Source organism: Canis lupus, chromosome 26 (assembly GCF_003254725.2).
Source record: "Canis lupus dingo isolate Sandy chromosome 26, ASM325472v2, whole genome shotgun sequence".
NCBI classification, from domain to species: Eukaryota; Metazoa; Chordata; class Mammalia; order Carnivora; family Canidae; genus Canis; species Canis lupus.
In genome coordinates this window covers 8,293,970-8,317,675 of record NC_064268.1, presented here as the reverse complement: position 1 = coordinate 8,317,675, position 23,706 = coordinate 8,293,970, and the positions used below count along the sequence as shown (strand labels likewise).

Below are 23,706 nucleotides of genomic sequence, written 5' to 3'. Positions count from 1 at the left end.
ATAAATAAAGTCTTCCTCCCCTCCCAGCCCCAGCTGGGATTCCCCCCACCATCTACAGACCAGAGTGCTGTGGAGGAAGTGTGCAGAGGGAGAAGAGGGAGACCCCGTTCACCCAGTGTTCATAGACATCTGGGGCTGAACAAAGGGTTGTGGAAATGAATCAGTCAGCCTTTGAGTGGGCCTTGAGGCAACAGAAAGATCTAGGCTCTTTATTAAGGCACAATGGAAGCACTGGGTCTCCTGACATTTGAAGGGCTGCCCCTTTCCCCCAACTGAAAGGAGTCCAAAAAAGTGAAAGAAGAAGGGGATAAAGCAGAATTCTAAAAATGCCCTTCCTTTGAACACCATCTTTGTGCGGGCATCTGGGGGAGGCCGGCTGGAGCAGGGTCATCTGCCAGCCAAGCCTGTAGGACTTCCCTTCTCTTGTTTATCCCCTGCCACATCTGGGGCAGTTGCCAGGACCCGCCCCCACTCAGCTGTCATTGGATGAACTCAAACCTAAAGGCTCCTGCTAAGAATCTGAATGTTTCATTTTCCTTTTACTGGTAGGCCTGCTGTGGCTTGGTCTGGAAGGATTGAACCCTCCTCGTTCAGACCCTAGTGGAGAGTGAGCCTCTCACCATGTCTGCCTGCTGCAGCTGTAACGATATTTTCCAGTATGAGACAAACAAAATCATCCGGATCCAGAGCATGAATTATGGCACCATTAAGTGGATCTTCCATGTGATCATCTTTTCTTACATCAGGTAAGCAGGGTGTGGGGATTACCCGAAATGTCTGCAGTGTTCGATAGTACAAAAATCCCCAAGGTGCAGCTTCTGGTGCACATCTTGAATTCTATGTGGTTTTAATTCTGAAACTTTTCTAATAGCAAGCTGTGGCTGGAGGTGGGGGGAAGGGTTGAAGTCGGGGTACAGCGGCAGGTGGCAGGAAATAGTGCCAGTCTGCTGCAAAAAGAAGCCATAAGAGGCAATGGCTCTTTGCGTTCTACTCCAGGCCTGCCAGGGTGAGCTGGGCAGGGCATGCCTGGGCAAAGTAGCAAACAGGGCAACACCTTGGGTTCTGAGGGAGGAGGCAAGGATTCAGGGCACATCTAGTGATAATGCTGGCATCTGTCTGAATCACCACCACTTAGGGGAGGAATAGGACTAGACTTGTCAATGTAACTTTAAGTCCTCTCTAGTGTTAGAAAGGCCCCTCCCTTGCTTTTTTGGTTTTGTTTCTTAATAGTTTACTGAGATATAGTTCATACACTATATAACTCACTCATTTAAAGTGTACAATTTAGGGACATCTGGGTGGCTAGGTCGGTTAAGCATCTGACTCTTGACTTTGGTTCAGGTCATGATTAAGCCCCACATCAGGCTCTGCACTCAGCATGGAGTCTGCTTGAGATTCTCTCCCTCTCCCTTTGCTCCTCCCCCTGCTCACATACTCGCTTGCTCTCTCTCTCAAATAAATAAATAAATCTTTAAAAAATAAATAAAAATAAAATATACAGTTTAGTGAGTTTTATCACATTCAGTGTTGTGTAACCATCACCACAATCAATTTTAGAACATTTTCATCACCTCAAAAAAGAAACTCCACAGCCCTGAGCCATCACTCCCAATCCTTCTGCTCCCCTGTAGCTCTGGTGATCCACTGATCTACTCTTTATCTGTAGAATTCGCCTATTCTGGATATGTCATAGAAATGGAATCATGCACTATGTAGTCCTTTGTGTCTGGCTTCTTCCACTCGGCATCATGTTACCAAAGTGCATTCATGTTGGCACATGTATTTCTACTTCATTCCTCTTTATGGCCAAGTAATATTCCATTGTCTGGATAGACCTTTTTTTTTTTTTTGGTGGACATTTCGGGTTGTTTCCAGTTTGGGGCTATTATGGATAATGCTGGTGTATCTGTGTTTGCATGAACACGTTTTCAGTTTTCTTGGGTCTGACCTACAAGTGAAACTAAAAGATCATCTGTAACTTTATTTTCAACATTTTGAGAAAGGAGTCACCTGTTTTTGGAGTTGGCTACACCATTCCATATTCCCACCAGCAATGTATGTTCCAGTTTCTCCACATCCTTAACCAAACACTTGCTCTTATCTGGTTTTTGGACGTTGGGAATCCTAGTGAGCTGTGAGTGGTTCTCATTGTGGTTTTAATTCACAGTTCCGTAATGGCTAATGCCCCACAACTCTTTGTGATGCTGATGATGCAAACTTGCATCTCTAAAGGCAGAGAGTATAGTTTATTCACTAAGGGTTAGAGCAACCTATTCCATAATCCTGGCTAAATTTCCCTGGCCAGGTCACTTAACCTGAGCCTCCCTTTCTGCATCTGTTCATAGAGTCCATAATTAAACAAAAAAAGGCGTGACAAATGCTTCTCAATGTCTGGCATAGCGCCAGAGCTCCACCAACAGCAGTTATTTTTAAAAACAATCTTTTTTTTTTAAAGATTTTATTTTATTTATTTTTTTAAAAGATTTTATTTATGTATTCATAAGAGATACAGAGAGAGGAGGGCAGAGACACAGGCCAAGAGAGAAGTAGGCTCCCTGCAAGGAGCCCAATGTGGGACTCGATCCAGAATCCCGGGATCACACCCCGTGCAAAAGGCAGACGTCAACTGCTAAGCCACGCAGGCGTCCCTAAAAACAATCTTTTTTTTTACTTAAAAATAGAATTGCCATATAATCTGGTAATTCCACTACTGGGTATTTACGCAAAGGAAATGAAAATACTACTTGGAAAAGATATGTGCATCCCTGTGTTTATTGCAGCATTATTTACAATAGCCAAGATATGGAAGCAACCCAAGTGCCCACTAATAGAGGGATGGATAAAGAAGATGTGGTATAGATACAATGGAATATTGCTCAGTGATAAAAAAGACTGAAATCTTGCCATTTGCAACACCATGGATGGATCTACAAGGTATAATGCTAAGTGAAATAAGTCAGTCAGAGAAAGACAAATGCCATATGATTTCACTCATACATGGAATTAGGAAACAAAACAAATGAACAAAGAAAAAACATGCAAACAAAAAACTAGACTCTTAAACGTAGAGAACAAACTGGTGGCCATCAAAGGGAGATGGATAGGGGAAATGGGTGAAATAGATAAAAGAGATTAAAAGGACACATCTCAATCAGCATTGAGAAATGTATAGAATTGTTGAATCATATATTGTATACCTCAAACTAATATAACTCTATGTTAATTATACTTGAATATAAAAAAAGAGTCAAAATAATCTTTTTGAATATAATAGGCACTTTCATATGCATTCTCTCCGCTGACTGCCAAAATAACCACGTCCATGCCTGGGATTTGAGATCTGGAACTGTGGATTCAATAATCCTTCACTGCTTTGAGCCTTGAGTTTCTCGTCTATCAAATGGGGACAAAGGTTGTTGTAAGAATTAAATGAGTTACATGGGCACCTGGGTGGCTCAGTGGTTGAGCGTCTACCTTCTGCTCAGGGTATGATCCCAGGGTCCTGGGATCAAGTCCTGCATAAGACTCCCTGTGGGGAACCCTCTGCCTATGTCTCTACCTCTCTCTCTGTGTCTCTCATGAATAAATAAATAAAATCTTTTTAACAAAAGAATTAAATGAGCTACTAAATGCAAAGTTGCTTGGAAAATAACTGATGTATGGCAAGCCCTTACCCAAGTGTTACTTCTTCTTATTAATAATATTATTAGGATTAACACAATGTGATTCCTATGTTTACTATGCAACAAACACTAAATAATAAACAGATATATTAAATTATAAAATAAGACATGTTACTTAAGCCAGATATAGAACTGATGATGAAGAGTATAGTTAGTAAATGTTCCTTTATGCACCAATACATAGATCATGTGTCACAACTGCATGTAACAAGTGATTTGATTTCCTGGTATTCTTGGCACACAATTTCTTAAAAGCAAATTATTATATATAAAAGCAGATTATTATGAGAGTACCTTATAATGATAAATATCTTTCTCTCATATGGTGGAATCTTATCTTATATGCACTTAATTCCCTCAAATCCAGTTATACATGTTCCACGGGTGCCTGGAGAGACAGCGCAATTTAAACAATGTAATGACTGAGTGACTGGGGGGCCCCAAACCAAGTGTGAGATGGGATACTTGAGTTGGGCCTTCAGCCAGTTTCTGTTCCCACATGCCTTTCACAGAGTGACTCTCTTGCCCACCCTACCTAAGAATCTAGATACATCCTCTCCACTCAACATGTTCCCTAAAAAAAGCCTCTTCTTTCACCTTCACCTGGAGCAAAACTGGAAAAATAGCAACTTGTTCCAGGGCTGGAGGAAAAATAGGCTCTGGTGGACTTGTTGGAAGGTAGAAGATCTGTTTGCTATGCTTTGTGTCAAGGGTTTACCAAAGGCAGTTTTGACAAGATAAGATTTTTTCCTTAAGTACCAACTTTAGAAGATAACTCCTATGTAAAATGCTACTCTATTTTTTAATATATTTTAAAAGATAAAATTAAAGAAAAACTATTGCCAGCTTTGTTTTTTCCCCTCTATGTTAATGGAATATCTATTTATGTCCCACTGAATCGAGTCCCATAGTTTGGGAAAGTTGTACTGTGAGGCCTCAAGTTGATAAAATTGCAACTTGGCCATTTGTGGGATGGGTAGACCCATGGTACACAGGGATTAGGAGTGGTAGTTTGCATCAAACAGGACTGGTATGAACCACAGGTGGAAGTCTAGACAGGCTCAGGTAATATTCAAGCTATGTAGCAGCAGACGGTGGGTTCTAGCCATGGAGTCCTAGGTTCAGAGCCTGTCCATAGGAGAGTTGAAAAGGCAAAGAGCCAGGATAATGAAGTAAGACAGGGCTTCAACTATTGAGGCTGGGGTACAAAGAAGGGGCTGTCAATAGAAGAAATAAGACAAGAGGCTGGTTAGTTTCTCATAGTCCCTTAAACCAAGTTCAGATTAGAATCAAAGGCAGGGGCTCCAGCTATAGCAGATCAAGGGGCTCCAGCTTCCAGGGTTACAGGAGTGTGTAAACAGGATGCTGAGTAGGCCTGTGCTAGTCAGAATCGTTTGGATAGTAAATGACAGAGACCTAACTCAAGTTAGGCAACAAGCTACACAGCAGGAGAGGTGGTGCTGCCCTCAGGCATGGATGGTTATAAAAGCTCACACTAACATCAGGTTGGGTCTCCCCACATTGTGGCCCTATTTGGCTTTGTTCTTGAATAGGCTTTCTATGTAGCAAGATGCCACACTCATATACTCAGCAACTCCAGAGTAACAAGCAAGTCTTTCCTGATAGCTCTGGCATGAAAGTCCCAGGAAAGTTTCCGTTGGTAAAGCTTAAATTACATTTCCACCCCTGAACCAATCCTTGTGGCTACGGCATGGTGTCACCTGATTGGCCAATCCTGGGTCATGTGCTCACTCCCGGGGCAGGAAGTAGGGAGGGGGTGCAGGGCCCAATGAGCCCAATCTGAACCACATCCAGTGACTTTACCTTAGGAAAGAAGAATACTGTTGCCAGAAGAAATGGGAAAAGAAGCAGCAGGGGGAGGAGAGGGGGCAAAGAGAAAACAAACATCCTTTACAAGGTCTTTCCAAAACCCAGAGATTCCAGAGACTTCTGAAGACTACTGCTCTATCCCTAGCTTGTCTCAACCCTGCACCTGGGCTGTGGAGACACTGCCCCAGATTATTGTCAGGGCAGGGCCCTTGGTATTCTCAACAGAAATTTCCTCTGAGAATCAGCTCCAGGGATTCCATAGGGTTTTCCAACCCATGATTCTGTTTTGTCTTCTGGCCTCAATGAGATGGGAAGAATGGGATAATGATGACTATGCTCCCAGGAAAACTGAGATGAAAAACCTGAATGACAATAAAAATAACTTCCTTATACAGTTGGCTTTATTTATATCATCTCAATTGATATGCTGGGATATAGTTATTCTTTTCATTATTGTAGCACAGATAAGGAAAGAAAACCTACGAAAGTTGGAGTTAATTTCTAAAAGATCATCCAGGTAGAAAGTGGGTTTCAAAGAAGGATTCAAATCAAAAACCTATCCAATGCTCTTAACCCAGAAAGCATATATTGAAGTGGTTACCTGGCAGACTGCAAAAGCCTGAGTACTAGGCCTCCTCAATCCTTGGTCAATCAATCATCCTTCCTTCTTCACCATGATCTTTGTCTTTCTGGGTTGGCCTGGGCAAGGGCAGGACAAGGAATGAGGCTGTAATAAGGATCCCATAAGCTTACCCTTTTCTTTTCTTTCTTTTTTTTTTAAGCTTACCCTTTTCTATTATTCATTTATTTCTCCAAATTAAATTTAGACTATCTACTATGAGTCAGGCACTGTTCATGGCTCTAGAGATTATAACAGTGAGCTAAACAACAACTCATGGGGTTATATGCCAGTGGAGGAGAGAGAGATGATACCAAAAAAAGGCAAAAAAAAAAAAAGATATAAAATCTGATGGTGATAAATATTATGAAGAGTAATAAAGCAGAGAAGAGGACAGAGAAAGATAATGGGCAAAGATGAGTATGTGTGGGATAGACATTTGGGCTAACATGTATGGGATAGACATTTGGGCTGAGATCTGTTTGAAGAGAGGGAGCAAGACATGAAGTCTCTAAGAGAAGAATGTTTCTGGTGAGAGAACAGCAAGTACAAAGGCTCTGAGGTAGGGACTTCATAGGGTGTTCAAGGAAAAGGAGGTCAGTGTGGCTGGAGCAAAGGGAATAAGTTAGTGAATGAGAGGAAGTGTGTAAACTGGAGAGATAACATAGGTGGGGGAGGAAGGGCAGATCACACAGGGCCTTGGAGGCCACTCTGAGTTCTTTGGATTTTATTCTGAGTGAGTCAAGAAGTCATAGGAGGATTTTAAGTAGAGAAGTAAAAGATGTTTTCATTTTCTTGGGAAGATTTCCCTCTTCCCTGGAGACTAGCTCTCTCAGAAGCTATTCCAGTGAATACAGAAGACTAGGGAAAACTGAGAGAAAAACAGGAGAAGAAACCCCACTCCAAATGCTTCTTCTCCCTTACCCAGTCAATCTCTCCCCAGGCTAAAAGAAAGCACAGTATAGTCCTGCATAGCCTCAGGCTGTCTGTCACCATGGAAATGGTGCTAGTTTGTGGCTGTTAAAATGTAGCTCCTGGCTGGCTGCCTGTTTCATGGGAGGGTTGGCACATACCTACCTGTGAAGCCAGGCCTCTTCCAACTGTAGAAGTGGACCCACCACAGAGATGGGAGGGGCAGATCCAACCCAGGCTTGGCCCCTCTGGCCCCTGTCACTTGAGGGCAACAGAAACATGAAGAGATTTACCACATTCTCATCCTTGCCTGAACTCCTGGGTGATGTGATAGAGATGAGGGGTCCAGAAAAGATCTGCTTTGGGAGGACATGGCCTCTAGAAGAGGAGAATCCAGCCACCTGACTCAAGGGACCTAAAGAACAGCGAATGCACATATCTGAAAGCAAGAAAGAGGGATATCCAGAAGGATGGTATGTTCCAGAACCTGGTGAGAGAGAAGGGAGAAGCAGGGGCCCAAGAGCAGAGATGCAGGCAAGGGCCCGACAGGGGGAAGAGTTGGAATTTGCTCCTCAAGGCTGTGGGAAGTCACTGACAAGGTTTACAGTGGAGGAGTGAAACCGTTTGATTCCTGTTCCTAATAGCACTCTCTGGCTACTGTGTGGAAGGCAGATTGTAGGGGGCAAGAGTGATGGGAGGAGGACAGTGAGAAGGGCGCCAGCATTGCCCAGATGAGAGGCCTGGCCACCTGGATAATAACAGGACAGCGCAGGTAGCCAGAAGTGGGCAAAGCAGGAATACATTTTGGAGGCAGAACTGACAGATTTGCTAGGAGGTGGAAGATGGCTCTGGGTTCCCAAGTGGGTGATGATGCCTTGATTGACAGGAGGAAAACAGGAGTGGCCAGCTTGTCAACTAACAGCATTGTTAACAACATCAAGCAAGCAAACAACTACTACCATCTATTGGCATCCCTCCATTAATGTCTAAACTAAAACATTAAAAAAGCTGGAAGCACATAGCCTACAAAAATGGTCCTTTCAAATGAATAAATTTAGCTTTTTGGAGAGCTTGCCTTGTTGTCCTGGTTTTCTCATTTCACCCTGGAAGCTGAGGCTTCTCTGCAGACCATCTCTCACATAGCAACAGGCTTTGGGGCATGGCCACTCCAGCCCAGCCTCCCACCCAGGAGAGGAACCTCCCAACCCTCCTGGGTTCTTAGCATAGTGCTGAAAAGAGGAAGGACCTGATTATATGGATTATTCACTGAGCAGCAGGCATCAGCTGGCTGACATGCAAGATGCCAAGAAAGAGAGGCAAAGGTGACACTGGAGAAGCCAGCAAAGATCATATTATCAACAGCCTTGAACTCTATCCTGAGGACACTGAGAAAGCACAGAGTCATCCCCGCCCTGCCACCAACATTTCATTATGAAAAATTTCAACTATATAGATTTGTCTTTTCTAGACAATATTCTCAAACTCAGCAGAGCAGATTCTGTTTAGAACTAGATATCCCACTCAATATAACACTAATATCTCCTTATTAAAGAAGAAGAAACAATGATCCAGAAGGACTAAGTAACTTACCCATGGCCATATAGTAAGTGGCAGAGCCAAGATTGAACCGAAGCTCCTCACTCCAGAGCCCAAGCTTTTATGAAATCATGTAGAATATGGAGGAGACAGGAGCACAAGTGGAGGAGCACAAGTGGAGGCAGGGAGACCATTCAGGAGGCTACCAGGTGGTCCAGATGAGAGTTGATGGTGATCCAGAATGAGGAGGTGAAAGTGGTAGAGGAGAGACGTAGTTGAATAACATAAGGAGGATAAAACAGGATTTGACAATTGAATGGTTGAGGGGTAATGAGGAAAAGGATGCTAAGGAATGTTTCTGGATTGGGCAACTGATGTGGTGGGAGAACTTACTGGGATAGGAAATGTAGGAGGGGAAAGCCCATCTGGGGTGAAAGATGAGTTCAGAACTGAAGGCATTGAGTTTGTCATGTATATGGGACATACAAATTTAGATGCTTAATTTAGATGCTTAGCTGATGGATATGTGAATCTGGAACTAGAGATAAAGATTAATATATCACCAGCATATAGATGGTAACTAGAACCCTGGAAGTAGCTACAACTGGCCAGCAAGAGCAGACATAAATGAGAAAGCAAGAGGGTTTAAAACAGACCCTTGAGGAATGCTAAGTGATGGGCGAGCACAGAAGTCCCTGAAGGATTCTTAGAAGGGGTGGCCATGGAGATCCAAAGAAAGTCTAGAGAATGTGGATTCCAAAAAGCTAAGGGAAGAAGGGGAAGGAGGTGTTGCATGGTCATTGGTGTCAAATGCTGCTGAGAGTTTTAAGATCAGATCTGTAGTATGTCTATCAGAGTTAGCAAGGATGACGTTGCTTTTATTTGGCAAGAGAGACTTTAGAGAAGTGTAGAGCGGGAGCCAGACTGGAGTGGGCGGAGGAGTGAATGAAGATGCAGAAATGGATGTAGTGACTCATTCTTTCAAGAGACTTGGCTACAAAGAAGAAGAGAGGCACTGAGTGGTGGTAGGAGAAGAATGTGGGGTTGAAAGAGGATTTATTTTTAAGATGGGAAATGATGTTGGAATGCAGATGGAGAGGAGACCAGAGAAAGGGAGATGATGAGATAAATGAAAATTATCATCATCATCATCACTATCACCAAATAGCAACCACAAAGAAAGCTTATTCTTTTCTTGGACTAACCATTAGAAGTTTCTTCCTTACACTGAGCCCAGATCAGTCTCCCTGTAATTTTTCCCCTTTGGTTAGAGTTCTGCTTTGTGATCCCGCTTCTGGTTGACACTCTTCAAATGACTGTACCCTGCTATTGTATTTTTCCTTTACTGTAAAATAATAATCCCAATCCCTCTGGCAATGTGCCCTCAACATGGTATCCAGATCCTTTACTATCTCAGCCAAGCCCACACAACCCCACACTCTTATTTTGTCAAGGCCTTTTTTTTTTTTTTTTTTGTCAAGGCCTTCTTAAAAGTGGTACATGCACTCTTACTTTGCTGATGGAAGCATGAAATGGTTCAACTTTTTGTGATTTGGCTAAATGAATTGAAATATAAAATGTATGCATCCTGGTATGCCTGAGTGGCTCAGTGGTTGAGCATCTGCCTTCGGCTCATGTCGTGATCCAGGGGTCTTGGGATCGAGTCCTGCATCAGGTTCCCCACAGGGAGCTTGCTTCTCCTTTTGCCTATGTCTCTGCCTCTCTCTCTCTCTGTGTTTCTCATGAATAAATAAATAAAATCCTTTAAAAATGTATGCATTCTTTAACCCAGAAATTTATCTTAAGGTGTGAAATTTATCTTTGGTGTGAAAGGATTCTTTTGCAAGTGTATGCCTGGCAACATGAGAGAGGAGGTGGAGAGACAATAAAAAATAGTGCTTAAGAGAACAGACCAGTAGTGAAAGAATGAATGCTTATCCCCCAAAGATCGGGAACAAAACAAGGATGCCTGTTCTCACTGCGCCTATTCAACACTGTACTCAAAGTTCTAGCCAGAGCAATTAGGCAAGAAAAAGAAACAGAAGCCATCCAAATTGGAAAAGAAGAAGTAAAACACCACTCAGATAATATCATCCTATATATGGAGAATCCAAAAGAAGTCACAAAAAGCTATTAAAGTTAATAAACCAATTCAGTGAAGTTTTGAGGTACAAGATCCACACATAAAAATCAGTTGTGTTTCTTTACATCAACAGGTAAAAATTCAAAGAGTCAATATATATTATTAATATATGCTTAAAAGAGTGGTTTGGTACATAGTAGAGCTGTATCAGGGTTACCAAAAAAATGTTTGCAATTGGAAAAACTGAGCAAAACTTCCAGTTAAATATCAAATATCCACCAGGAAGAGACTGGGGGCAAATTATCACGACTTGTCTCTTAGGCTGAACTGTATTAAAACATGTAGAGTATGGCCATGTTTGGGTGTCAAAACGTGGGCATAAAGAGATACCTGTTCTCTTGTTTCAACAGCAGTAACCTCTGGGAGGGAGAATGTTGGAAGCTTTCATATTCTTTGGGCAGTTCTATGAAATTTACACTTTCACAACAACTAAAGGGGTTTTCTTGAAAAATGTGCCTCATAAAACCCAAGCATGGGGCTCCTATAGCTTGCAGCCTAATAAGGCCATAGGTCATTGGCTTACCACCACCCAAGAGTGAAATATTCTACTTCTTTCACTGAAGCTTAAGATAACACTAGTTGCTTGTTTTGTTTTCTTCTAGATGATATAATGTTGGTTTATATGGGTTTAGGATTATCTAAAATTTTCGGGCGTCTAACATAAACTTCTGCCACCTTGGGTAGGCTACAGTTTGTACTGGCATAACTGAATTTTTTACTTCAACGTAAGGATGTTACATGTATCTATTATTCTTCCTCTAATTGATAAACTTTAACTAATAGCTTAAGATTTACTCTCTGTTCTCCAGAGTTGAATATGTAGAAAGTATTGTATTCTGCAGTACAAGTTCTTTGAATGAGAGAGCATTTGGGAAGCATTTAAGGAAGGGTTTTCCAGAACTGTTGGCTGACGGAGAAGAAATGCAATAGCCAAAGGAAATTAGAAGCGAAGATGATGTCTTAGTTAAGCTGTGGGTAACAAGGAACTGAAACTCCTTCACTCTAGCTCAAGAAAAGGTGGGGTAGGATAGAATAGGGTAGAGGGCGGAGCTCTTTTTTTTTTTAAGATTTTTATTTAGTTATTTATTCATGACAGACACACACACACAGAGAGAGAGAGAGAGAGGCAGAGACACAGGCAGAGGGAGAAGCAGGCTGCATGCAGGGAGCCTGACATGGGACTCAATCCCTGGTCTCCAGGATCAGGCCCTGGGCTGAAGGTGACGCCAAACCACCGGAGCTGCCCTGAAGCTCTTACAAAGCTACAATAGGCCAACTGTATTGCAGTAGGCTGAATAATGGCCCACAAAAGATATCCACTCCCAATCCCCAGGACCTGTGAATCTGTTACCTTATATGGCAAAATGGAACTCTGCAGATGTGATTGGGTTCAAGGTCTTAAAATGGGGAGATTATCCTTGATTATCTGAGTGTCCCCAATGTAATCACAAGAGTCTTCAAAGAAAGGAAGTAAGAGGGTAAAAGTTAGAAAAAGGAGATATGATGACAGGAGCTGAGGTTGGACTGACACAGCCAGGAGCCCAGGAATTCCATGGCAGCTTCTAGAAGCTGGAATTGGTGAGGAACAGATTCTGTCATGGAGGCCTCCAGAAAGAACCAGCCCTCTGGGAGTCACCTTGATTTCAGTCCCATAAAACCAATTTTATGTATCTGACCCCCAGAACTAAGAGAATAAATTTATATTAAGACACTAAGTTTGTGGTAACTTGTTACAGCAGCAATGGAAAACTAATATAATGGGTACTTAACTTGCCTTAGGGGTGCAGGCTCTCCTCCACTTTCTTCTCAGCATATCTCTTGCTGTCCTTGGCCCCTGTCCTCCCACCTCAGAGTGGGCTAGGGGTGGAAACAATTGGATTCTTCTCTTAGGGTTTTAAACACAATAAAGCAGAGGCTGCAGGCCTAAGGTCTCTGTGAGGCACAAAGGATACAGTGTCCAGGGCCCACCGTTTCATTTAGGGACCAAGAAAATGTTGGCCTTGGGCTAAGTGTCAGTAAACCAGATTTGAGGACGGTCCACTTTCAGATCCTATCCTTTCATTGTAGAGTTACCTTTACTCAGTGAGCTCAGGCGCTGTGAAGAAGAGCCAGGCTTCGCTAAGCAGTGCTTCCTACCTGCGGCCCTTTGAGGATTCTCTCTCCATGCTGACGTGGAGGCCGGGCCCCCTGAGGTGCCAATAGAGAAAGCCCTTCATATTCAGAGTTTATGCAAGTCCTCTTCTACCTCCCCAGTCTCGTCAACTTTCCACTGCACCATCTCTTTCTCCTCATCCTACAAGGTGTCAATAAACTCCCAGCTCCTTCCTGCTCTTGTGCCAGAGGGACCGGTAGGTTTGCTGTCTTCAGCATGCACAGAATTGCAACTTCTTCGAGCTGAAAGTTCACGAGGATCAGGGAGCCAAGCAGCCCTCCCCTTGCTCAGGAACTACACCCATGGCCAGAGGTGACATGGCTTGTCTGAGTCTTAGGGATGGTCCTTAGGGCAGGATCCTGCCAACTCTTTTCCTCCTTTTTCCTTTGATGCAGTTCTTATATGGTAGGTTCATTATCATACAAAGACAAATTTTCTGACTTATGAGAGGGCTGGGTTCCATTACAACTGACCTGTAATATGTTGTGCATTCTGGAATGAATATGGCAGCTTCGAATTGAGCTTCCCAAGCACTGGGCCAAACTGACCCAGTGTTATTCTGGGAGAATGTCACCACGTCTGACACAAAAACACTGCATAGATCATGTTCACATTGTGATGCTAGGCTGAAATACATTGTCCAACAAGTATTATATTTGTCTATGGAATTGTATGAAATAGCTCTTTTTCATATATGCTGATTGGACCTAAAACCTGGATCTCTAGCCCCAATGTCCTTCTTGATGAGACTTCTTTTTTCTTTTATTTTTCTTAAGATTTCATTTTTTTTAATTTTTTAATTTTTTATTTTTTAAGATTTCATTTTTGAGTAATCTCTACACACAACATGGGGCTGGAAGTCACATCCTCGAGACCAAGAGCCACACACACTCCACTGATATAGCCAGCCAGGTGCCCCTGATGAGCTTTTTAAATGAATGGTATATAAATACTAAAATATACTGAGAATAACATAATAAACACCACGTTCCACTCTCCAACTTAAGAAATAAAACATTACTAATCCAGTTTTAGTTCCCTGATGACCCAGCCCAGATCCCATTTTCTTTCTTCTTCCCTTATAAACACCATCCTGAATTTGGTGTTTGTCATTCTGTGTTCATTTTTATATCTCTACAACATATGTCTATAGCTACAAAACATTTTTTCCCTTTTTTATTGAGGTGAGATTCATATCATATAAAATGGCCATTTTAAAGTGATCAAGTCATGGGGCGCCTGGATAGCTCAGTCCATTAAGCATTTGCCTTCAGCTCAGGTCATGATCTCGGGGTCTTGGGATCAAGCCCCGCATCAGGCTCCCTGCTCAGTGGGAAATCTGCTTCTCCTTCTCCCTCTGCTGCTCCTCCTGCTTATTCATGTGTGCGTGCTCTCTCTCTCTCTCTCTCTCTCGCTCTCTCTCTGTCAAGTAAATAAATAAAATCTTTAAAAAAATAAAGTGATCAAGTCAGTGGCATTTAGTAATACACATTGTTGTGCATCCACCACCTCTATCTAGTTCCAAAACATTTTCACCACTCCAAAAGAAAACCACACGCATTCATAGTCACCTTGGTTCCCCAGCCCGGCACCCATCAATCTACTGTCTCTATGGATTTACCTATTCTGGATTATTTCATATATAAATAGAATCATACAACATGTTACCTTTCGCATCTGTCTTCTTTTACTTAGCATAATGTTTTTGAGGTTCCTGCACAGTATAACATGTCTCAGCACTTCATTCTTTTTTATAACCGAATAACATTTCGTTTGGGTAGACCACATTTTGTTTTTCTATTCATTTACTGTTGAACATGTAGGCTATTTCCATTGGCTATTATGAATAGTGCTGCTGTGAGCATTCATGGACAGGCCTTTGTTTGAGTGTAGAATGCTGTTTTGGATTTCTTTAAACTTTATGTCATACCGTGACATGTTTTATTTTCTCAACATTGTATTATTTCCATATTGGTATAAGTAGCTCTCCATTCATTGTAACTAGAGCATCCCTATTGTATGAATCCAACAATTTATTTATTTATTTAATGTTCAAGGAATTCAGGTTATTTCATTTTCCCTCTTACAAATAAGGCTGCCATAAACATTCTTATACATAACTCCTTGGACATATGGACGAGGGTTTCTCTAGGGAATATACCCAAGAGCGAAATTGCGGGGTCCTGGGAGATGCACTTCTTTAAATGTACTTCATAATGCCAATGTGAGCTGCCTGGGAATACAAGCTGGTACGGCCACTCTGGAAAACAGTATGGAGGTTCCTTAAAAAGTTGAAAATAGAGCTACCCTATGACCCAGCAATTGTACTACTGGGTATTTACCCCAAAGATACAAATGCAGTGATCTGAAGGGGCACCTGTACCCCAATGTTCATAGCAGCAATGTCCACAACAGCTGAATATGGAAAGAGCCCAGATGTCCATCCATTATCAAATGGATAATGAAGATATGGTATATATACAATGCAATATTACTCAGCCATCAAAAAAGTGAAATCTTGCTATTTGCAATGATGTGGATGGAACCAGAGGATATTATGCTAAGTGAAATAAGTCAATCAGAGAAAGACAATTATCATAGGATCTCACTCCTATGTGGAATATAAGAAACAAAACAGAGGACCATAGGGGAAGAGAGGAAAAATAAAACAAGACAAAATCAGAGAGAGAGACAAACCATAAGAGACTCATAATCATAGGAAACAAACTGAGAGTCGATGTAGAGGTGGAGAGTGGGGTATGGGGTAACCAGATGATGGCATTAAGGAGGGCACGTGATATAATGAGCACTGGGTGGTTTTTTTATGTATTATTTTTATGGGAGTTCGATTTGCCAACATATAGTATAACACCCAGGAGCAGGATCACTGAACTCTACCTCTGAAACCAATAATACATTATACATTAATTAATTGAATTTAAATTTTAAAAAGAGGACTTACAAAGAAAAAAATACATATAGAAATTTTAAAAAATAAAAAACAAAAAACAAATGTGAGCTATCTTTTCTTTTTTTTTTTTTAATTTTTTTATTTATTTATGATACTCACAGAGAGAGAGAGAGAGAGAGGCAGAGACATAGGCAGAGGGAGAAGCAGGCTCCATGCACCGGGAGCCCGACGTGGGATTCGATCCCGGGTCTCCAGGATCGCGCCCTGGGCCAAAGGCAGGCGCTAAACCACTGCGCCACCCAGGGATCCCTGAGCTATCTTTTCAATAGTCTCCCAGGGCTCTCAACCCTGGCTGTGCATTAAAATCACCCAATAAACTTTAAAAAAATATATAAGTACTTGGATAACGCCCCAGACTTACTGAATCAGAATTTCCAGGGATGGGACTGGGGAGTTGCAATTTTGAAAGCTCTCTGAGGATTATAATACACAGCCAAGGTTGAGAAGAGCTGGGACCAAGTCTTGGCCCACTCTGTGCTGGTTTCCCAAGGTTAGTTCCTCTTTTAGCAGCCACTGGATTATGCTTCCTAAATCATTCAGATATTAGGGGCTGGCCTGAGGGAAGAGACCAAATAAATCCGTGCTGAATGAATAAACAAAGTATTTAAAATAAAGTCAGAATTATTCAGGGCAATGCAAGCAGGGAAAACAAACAGCTATGGAATCTACCATTTTTAATTATTAATTCCATCTTCTCCCTCTCTTCCTCCCACTATAATCATTTCGATTCATATTCTAAAGAAGGTATTAACACCTAATGAACTGATCAAAGGCAGGAAACTGAGGCAGAACAAACCTAGCTTGTGGTTAAGAGGTCTGGCTCTGGACTCGAAGGCAGACCAACAGAGGACCTCAGTTCTGCCGCTGACAATCTGGGTTATCTTGGGCAGTTTGCTTTACCTCTCTGAGCCCATTCTCTCATCTACAAAAGTGAGATGACAGTAACTATCTCCTATTGCCACGAAGATTAAACAGATGAGGCACGTAAAGCCCTTGGCATGTATTAAGTGCTCCATAAAGGGCAACTACTATTATCAGTATTATTTATAAACCAGGTGTGTGTTTCTGGAAAATAGGTGGCTGACCTGCTGGACACAGTTGATATGTTGCTCAGCCCCAGGACGATGCAGGTGGACCAATCTAGAGCTGGGCTTTGGGATTTAAGAAGCTGCCCTAGGGTCTATATTAGGAAATATTGGAGGTTGACATTAGGGGCAATAGTTTCCACGTGCTGAATGCTCACAATGTGCTGGATACTATGCTGAAGAGTTTGCACACATGCCTCATTCCATCCTCACAACTCCTGAGGTAGGTATGACTATTCTTCCCACTTTACAGATAAGGAAAATGAGTCACAGAGAAGGCAAGTAGCCTGCCCAGAGTCACTCAGCAAAGCTAAGATTTGAATAGAGGCATCCTCCAGAACTTACATGCAAAACCACTGCATTGTGCCTCCCTTGAGAAAACCATTTGACACTTTTCTGTGTCTGCCATTTAGCTTCGCTTTAATCAGTGACAAGCGGTACCAACAGAAAGAGCCTCTTATCAGTTCTGTACACACCAAAGTGAAAGGGACAGCAGAGGTGAAAATGGAGATATTGGAGAATGGAATCAAGAAGATGGTGTCTACTGTCTTTGACACTGCGGATTACACCTTCCCCTTGCAGGTAAGCACTTGTCAACAACTCCCAAGGACTCCTCCCTGGTTGCTGTCACCAGGGCCTTTGCCTCCCTCCCCTGGGACTGGAGCCTCACTCTAGAAAAATACTGGCCCTATTTTAAAAAGCTCCGTGAAAATCCCAACTGAGAAAACCTAAAAATTGCAAAACTGGGTCAGATCCAGCAGCTCAAAACTGATTCTATGCTTTATCAAGTCCTACAGGGTTTCTCAAAATAGCAGTGTGTCCTGGTGCATTTAAAGCACGATTTGATTCACTCACAATTGATTTCTACACAGCTTTTTAGAAGCAGGGCCGTCAAGTCAGCAAGGTCTGCCTAGATTCAGAAGGACATAGAAATTCCTGCCTGGACAGGACTGGCCCTTCTATATTGTTTGTGTGGCGTTTTATCAACAAAAATGTCTTCAGGAAGAAAGACATCCTGATACATTTTTGCACAAGGGAAAGGAAATAGATGACAAAGAGAAGAAGGGTGTGGATCACAGGGAAAGGCTATGTGACTGCTTAAATTTGCAAGAAGAGAAAATAAAAGTAGGATAGTCAAAAAGGAGAAATCAAAGTTGGAATGAGAACACCAAAGAACGGATAGGGAGGCTGGAGGGACAAAAGGGCACTTCTGCAGCTTCTGGGAGCTGGGGTGCTTTGCAAAATCATAAAACCCAGGCCACTATCTGTTTCTACCAGCAGGTCAGTAAGATCTCCAGCTATTTCCTGGGCTGTGGGATGCCTTTTGCCTTTTATTTAATTAAAATCCTGGATTATCTGAACTGCGTTCTGATGAAGCCAACACCCCCGCCCTCCCTCCCCAGGTCTCTTAAGTTTCGATTTAATGTGTTCAAAAAATGAAAAGGCTGCTTTTGAGGCTGGAATGGAGAAAGAATACTCAATCAATCTGAATGTCCTTGCGCTCTCCCTTGGCTCAGCAGGGCGGCTCAACCAGCTTTGATATTAAACCCTCAGCATAGTCCAAGTTGCTCCCAGACCAGATTTCTAGAGTGTAGTTTAGAAAGGTGGAAGGTTTGCCCCCAGGAATGGAGCAAGCTGGATTATTTTGATTAAGTAGCTCTGCTCTCCTCTTTCTCCACAGGGGAACTCCTTCTTCGTGATGACAAACTTTCTCAAGACAGAAGGCCAACAGCAGGGGTTCTGTCCTGAGGTAAGGAGGGGACCTGGAGTGTTCAGCAGGTGAGAAGGGTTGCTGGAGGAGGCACAGGTCAAAGGAAGATAATGGGCAGAGGCCATTTGCATGTCAGGGTCAGGCTCTGGTTGCCCTAAGACTGTCCACTAAACCTGCTTCCTAGAAAACAAGAAGTCAAACGTGCATAAACTAACCATCTCATTTCTCTTTTCCCTCTTCTGTCCTCAGGTCTGAGGCCTAACTGACCTCATTTTCTGAGGCCAGGAGAACATGCTGGCTGGCACCCTGTACTTCCCATTTCCTGTTGAGCCTTTATGCTTGTCACCTTGCCCAGTTCAGCAGCCACAGGGCTCCTGCTTGGACCAGGTCCCCTGCTCTCCACCCCAAGGGCCTCCCCTAAGAGTGGTACCTGGCTGCTCAGCATCTGCTTTGTAGATTTTTATTTATTTTCCTTTTTTTATTGATATATAACTCATATACCATAGAGTCCACCATTTTAAAGTGTAGAAATGAGTGGTTTTTAGTATTTTCACAATGTTGTACCAACCACATCACTACCTGATTCCAGGACATTTTCGTCACCCCAAAAAGAAGTCCTGTACCTATTAGCAGTCATTCCCCCGGCCCCACCCCTGCCCCTCAGCTTCTGGTGAGCCCTGATCTACTTTCTGTCTGTGGATTTGCCTATTCTGTGTATTTCATATCACTGAGATCATACAATATGTATCATACACTATGTGTCCTTTTGTGTCGGTCTCCTTTCACTCGGCATCACGCTTAGAAGGGTCATCCTGGGGCACCTGGGTAGCTCAGTGGTTGAGCATCTGCCTTTGGCTCAGGTTGTGATCCTGGAGTCCTGGGATCGAGTCCCACATCGGGCTCCCTACAGGGAGCCTGCTTCTCCCTCTGCCTCTCTCTGTGTCTCTCATTAATAAATAAATTAAACAAAAAAAAAATAGAAGGGTCATCCTGTTGTAGCAGGTGCAGTGCTTCTTTCCTTTTTACAGCTGAGTCAGCCCCATTGTATGAATGCACTACGCTTTATTTTTCCGTGTATCAGCTGATGAATATTCAGGTTGTTTCTACTTTTTGGCCTCTGTGAATAGTGTTGCTGTGAACGTTTGTGTACAAGTTTTCGTGTGGACACAGGCATCTGCTTTTCTATATCTTAGAGACACAAGTGGCTTACTCCCCACTATCCTGTCCTCTCTGCAGTTTCCCACCCGCAGGACACTCTGTTCCAACGACTGGGGCTGTAAAAAAGGATGGATGGACCCACAAAGCAAGGGTATGTTCTCTTTCTTTTCTGGGATCCTGGGGGTGGGTAGTCTGGTATTTTGGTGAATTCACAATGCCCTAAAGTTCAAATCTTTAGCCTCTGGCTCTCAGCTGCCTTCTTCCACCCTCACCAGGCCATGGGATTGTTGTGGCTGGCCCATGCCTGCACTCTGTCCCCAGAGGACTAGCCACTTGACTAGGGATGTGACCTAATTCCCCAATGAGGGCAGCTCCTGAAAACCTCCATAATTAGCATATTCAGGGTTCTCATTGACAGGAAAATCCAATAGCCCACATTGTCATCTGTGTCTGAGGAGCTTTCCACCTTGAACTTCCCCAAACGTTGAGGGGTATGATTGTAGCCCCAGGGCACCTGGAGACAGTACCACGATTAGCCTGCAGAATTTCTATGTCTCTTGTTTAAGCTTAAAGAGGCACATGACAATTTTTTTTTAATGACCACACACACACACACAAAAAAACCATCAGTGGTTATAACACACACACAGAAACAAAAAAGACATATAGATGTTATATTCTGTTCCATAAGATGTGTGTGTTTGAGTCCCCCTCAGGAATCTGCTGGTGACACTAACCAGAAAGATGTGCCATATTCATTCTGTGGCTTTGCACATCTCTGGTCCATGCTGTACACCCCTAAGTGACAGGTGCCCACTTAGAAGCCAAGTTCTAGTCCATTTATGTTAGGCAAGGGAACACACCCTGCTCAGCTCCTCTTTCCTTGCAAAGAAACCAAAAAAGCCAACAGCATCCACAGTCTCTCTGTCTTCTCTCTGAACCTTTTTTTTTTTTTAACTTACTGTCTGACGTGTTCCTTGCTTGGGTTGCCTTATGTAAGTTTGTGGTTCAAATTGGGTTTTGTGGAAGCTGAAACTGCTTGGGTTGAAAAGCATAAGTAAAGAGTCTCTTGCTGAGACTGAGTTCATGATGCACTCGTGGTTTTCACACCTGTGCTTCTCTGGCCCCTTGACCCCCCCCCCCCCCACCACCAACCAGGGATCCAGACCGGAAGGTGTATAGAGTATAAAGGGAAGCAGAAGACTTGTGAAGTCTCCGCCTGGTGTCCCATCGAGGCAGTGGAAGAGGCCCCCCGGTGAGCTGCAGTTTGGGGGACAGATGGGGTGGCCCTGACCAGTGAGCAGATGAAAAGTCCTGGGTCCTACTGACTTGGTGACCCTCTGTCCCAGGCACATCAGTGATCTCTGAGAAGACCATCTAATTGTTAAAATATTGCAATAATTCTGTACTGGCTGGCAAATAACTACTACCCTGAGCACCCTTGGGTGCCCCTGGGCCCTTGGCTGTCCCAGCACCTTACAGAGCACCACCGGAGCCCTTCTCTAGCACTACAGCAGGTCCCACTCTGACTGGCCAGTGTCCATACTGAGCAATTAAGGATGGGAAGGTGACAAGAAGGGAAGGAAGAAAGGGGAAGGGAAGGAGAGAGCAAGATGGGGAAAAGAGCAGGGGAGGAAGAGAAGTTTTCTTAAATTAAATGACATATAGATTTGTTGATCCCCTGTATTGATTCTTCTCTTTAACACACAAGTCAGGCCCAGAAAGCAGAACTCGATGTTAAATCTCAGAAACCACAGGGATTGGTGCATTTCAGAAAAATAGACTTTGATTCAAATTCTGATTCTAACCCGTCCTTGCCATGTGACCTTGAGCAAGTGGCTTAACCTCTCTGAGCTTCAGTTTCCTTATTTGTAAAACGAAGATAATAGTTACTCCTACCTTGCAGGACTGTTGTGAGAATTAAATGAGATGATACTTGCTCTAGATGAATGTGACTGAAGATCACACCATCAGCCTCTTTGGGGCAAAGAGAAGATTGCCCAAGCTGACTTTTTAGAAGGCCCAGGCAAAGGCTTCCCATGTCAGGGTGGGAAGCATTCAGTAGTGTCAGGCTACCTGGCCCTCAATCATTAATGGTACCACCCAGGTTTATTTCTAGTTCAGAGGAGTTTCTTTTTCACAGAAAGAATTGCCCAGGGCCTGAATGAGATTGGTTAGAACTAACACTCAAGTAAGTAGTCCCTGGTTCAAGGTAAGAGGCCTCTTGATGGTCTCTGGTTTTCAGTCACCAACTTATTCATCAGACAAATACTGTACATCACCAATGTTCAGGTCCTTGGACTGCAATTTTACATGCCCTTGGGCAAGTAACCCCCTGAACTTCAGTTTCCTCATATGTTATAGAAAGGGATTACTAAAATGATTCATTTAATCATTCAGTCAACACATCCAATACCACATAGGAGGCATTAGATATTTATTTTACATGTAACTATGCGCAAGAGACTGTACTAAAAATACAAGAAGACCTAGATAGGGAGCAGGTCCCAAGCCTCTTGCAGCCTAATCAAAGAGATAAGAAACGTGCACAGAGAATTAGAATTCAAGATAGGAAGTGAAGAATGTCATAAGAGAGGAATAAAAGGCTTTGATCCTTAGAATTTCAAGTCCCCTTATTCTTAGATTTTGCCCAGGAAGCATGGATTTAGGATATTCTAAAAGTAAATGGTCTGGCATGTAGTAGATATTTGTTGTAAATAAGATTTTTTAATGCAAATATCAGAAATACAATTTAAACTGGCTTCAGGGGGAAAATGTTATTTTTTTATTCCTATAAATGGGGAATCCATAAATAGGGGATCCTTCAGGAAAGGACTGATCCAGGCTTCAAATAAAAATGATGTCATTAAGATTCTCTTTCTGTCTCTTCTAACCCTGGTCCCTACCTCCACCTCCCAGTTACTTTCTCCCATTTTGGCTTTCCTCACACTATGGTCCAGGGAACTCCAAGTCTATACTGTCTTTACTACTAGCAATACTAAAGAAAATGAGTTTTTCTTTTTCTAGTATTTCCTACAAAAGACTTAGAATGTTTTCACTGGCCTAAGTCATGTGACAATCTATGAACCAATCACTATGGCCAAGAGAATTGGGTTATTCTGTTTAGCCAGCTCTGGGTCACCTTGCCCACCCTAGGGTCTGTAACAATGGGCAGAAGATGGATTCATCTCTACCCAACCTTCTGGGCTAAGAGTGGAAGAGACCTGGTTACCCCAAAGGGAGAAAACAGAGGTGCTTCTAACAGATGGGGAATGGATCCTGGGCAGACAAAAACTATGGTGTTCTCTGTAGTTATATCCTAAATAGAGGCAAAGCTGGGCTCTGGCAATTCTGGAATAAAAAGTAGATCATTCTTGGTGCCTCCTTCCAAATACCTCCATCGTTTCCTGGTGCTAATTCCAGTATACATATGTGCCACCCACTTGGGCGGGCCTGCCAACAGTTAGGTACCAGCTGTATCTCCTTATCCACAGCCAGTTCTCTCCATCTTTAACAGACTGTCAAGCACATAAGGACAAAAGCCTTGACCATCTTGTTCATCACTATATTGCCAATGCCCAGCCACACACCCAGCAGAATAAATATTTGCCAAATGAACGGATGGATAGATTGTGGGTTGGCTTTTCTAAAGTCTAGGATTTGAGCTCCTCTAATTCATGGAGAATTTATGCTACTCAGAGTCTATCAACCTATGACTGATAGAGTCCACTATACATGTGTGGCCCTCTGCTAAAGCCTGGGAATACTGAGATTTAAAAAAATCATTGTCCTAACCTGCAGGAACTCCAAGACTATTGGGAGGTACAAACAGAGGTGTGCTGGAGCTGGCTTACATTGACTCTGAGCCAATTATGCTCATCCCTTCCCAACTCCAAGTGCAGTGAT

General features: G+C 42.9%; 1 protein-coding gene across 2 annotated transcripts in view; it reads left to right on the top strand.

Moving 5' to 3' along the window:
- Window positions 1-486: 486 nt before the first annotated feature.
- P2RX7 (purinergic receptor P2X 7) overlaps window positions 487-23,706 on the top strand; it is a 46,147-nt gene continuing 22,927 nt past the window's right edge. Inside the window, exons 1-5 of one of the 2 annotated variants that reach the window (XM_035706697.2) lie at window positions 487-746; window positions 17,345-17,513; window positions 18,613-18,681; window positions 19,879-19,951; window positions 20,959-21,055. In XM_035706697.2, coding sequence (XP_035562590.1) covers window positions 622-746; window positions 17,345-17,513; window positions 18,613-18,681; window positions 19,879-19,951; window positions 20,959-21,055 — 533 coding nt within the window. In that variant the 5' untranslated portion in view covers window positions 487-621. The remainder of the gene's footprint in view (window positions 747-17,344; window positions 17,514-18,612; window positions 18,682-19,878; window positions 19,952-20,958; window positions 21,056-23,706) is intronic. The other variant, XM_025473881.3, reaches the window with a different exon arrangement.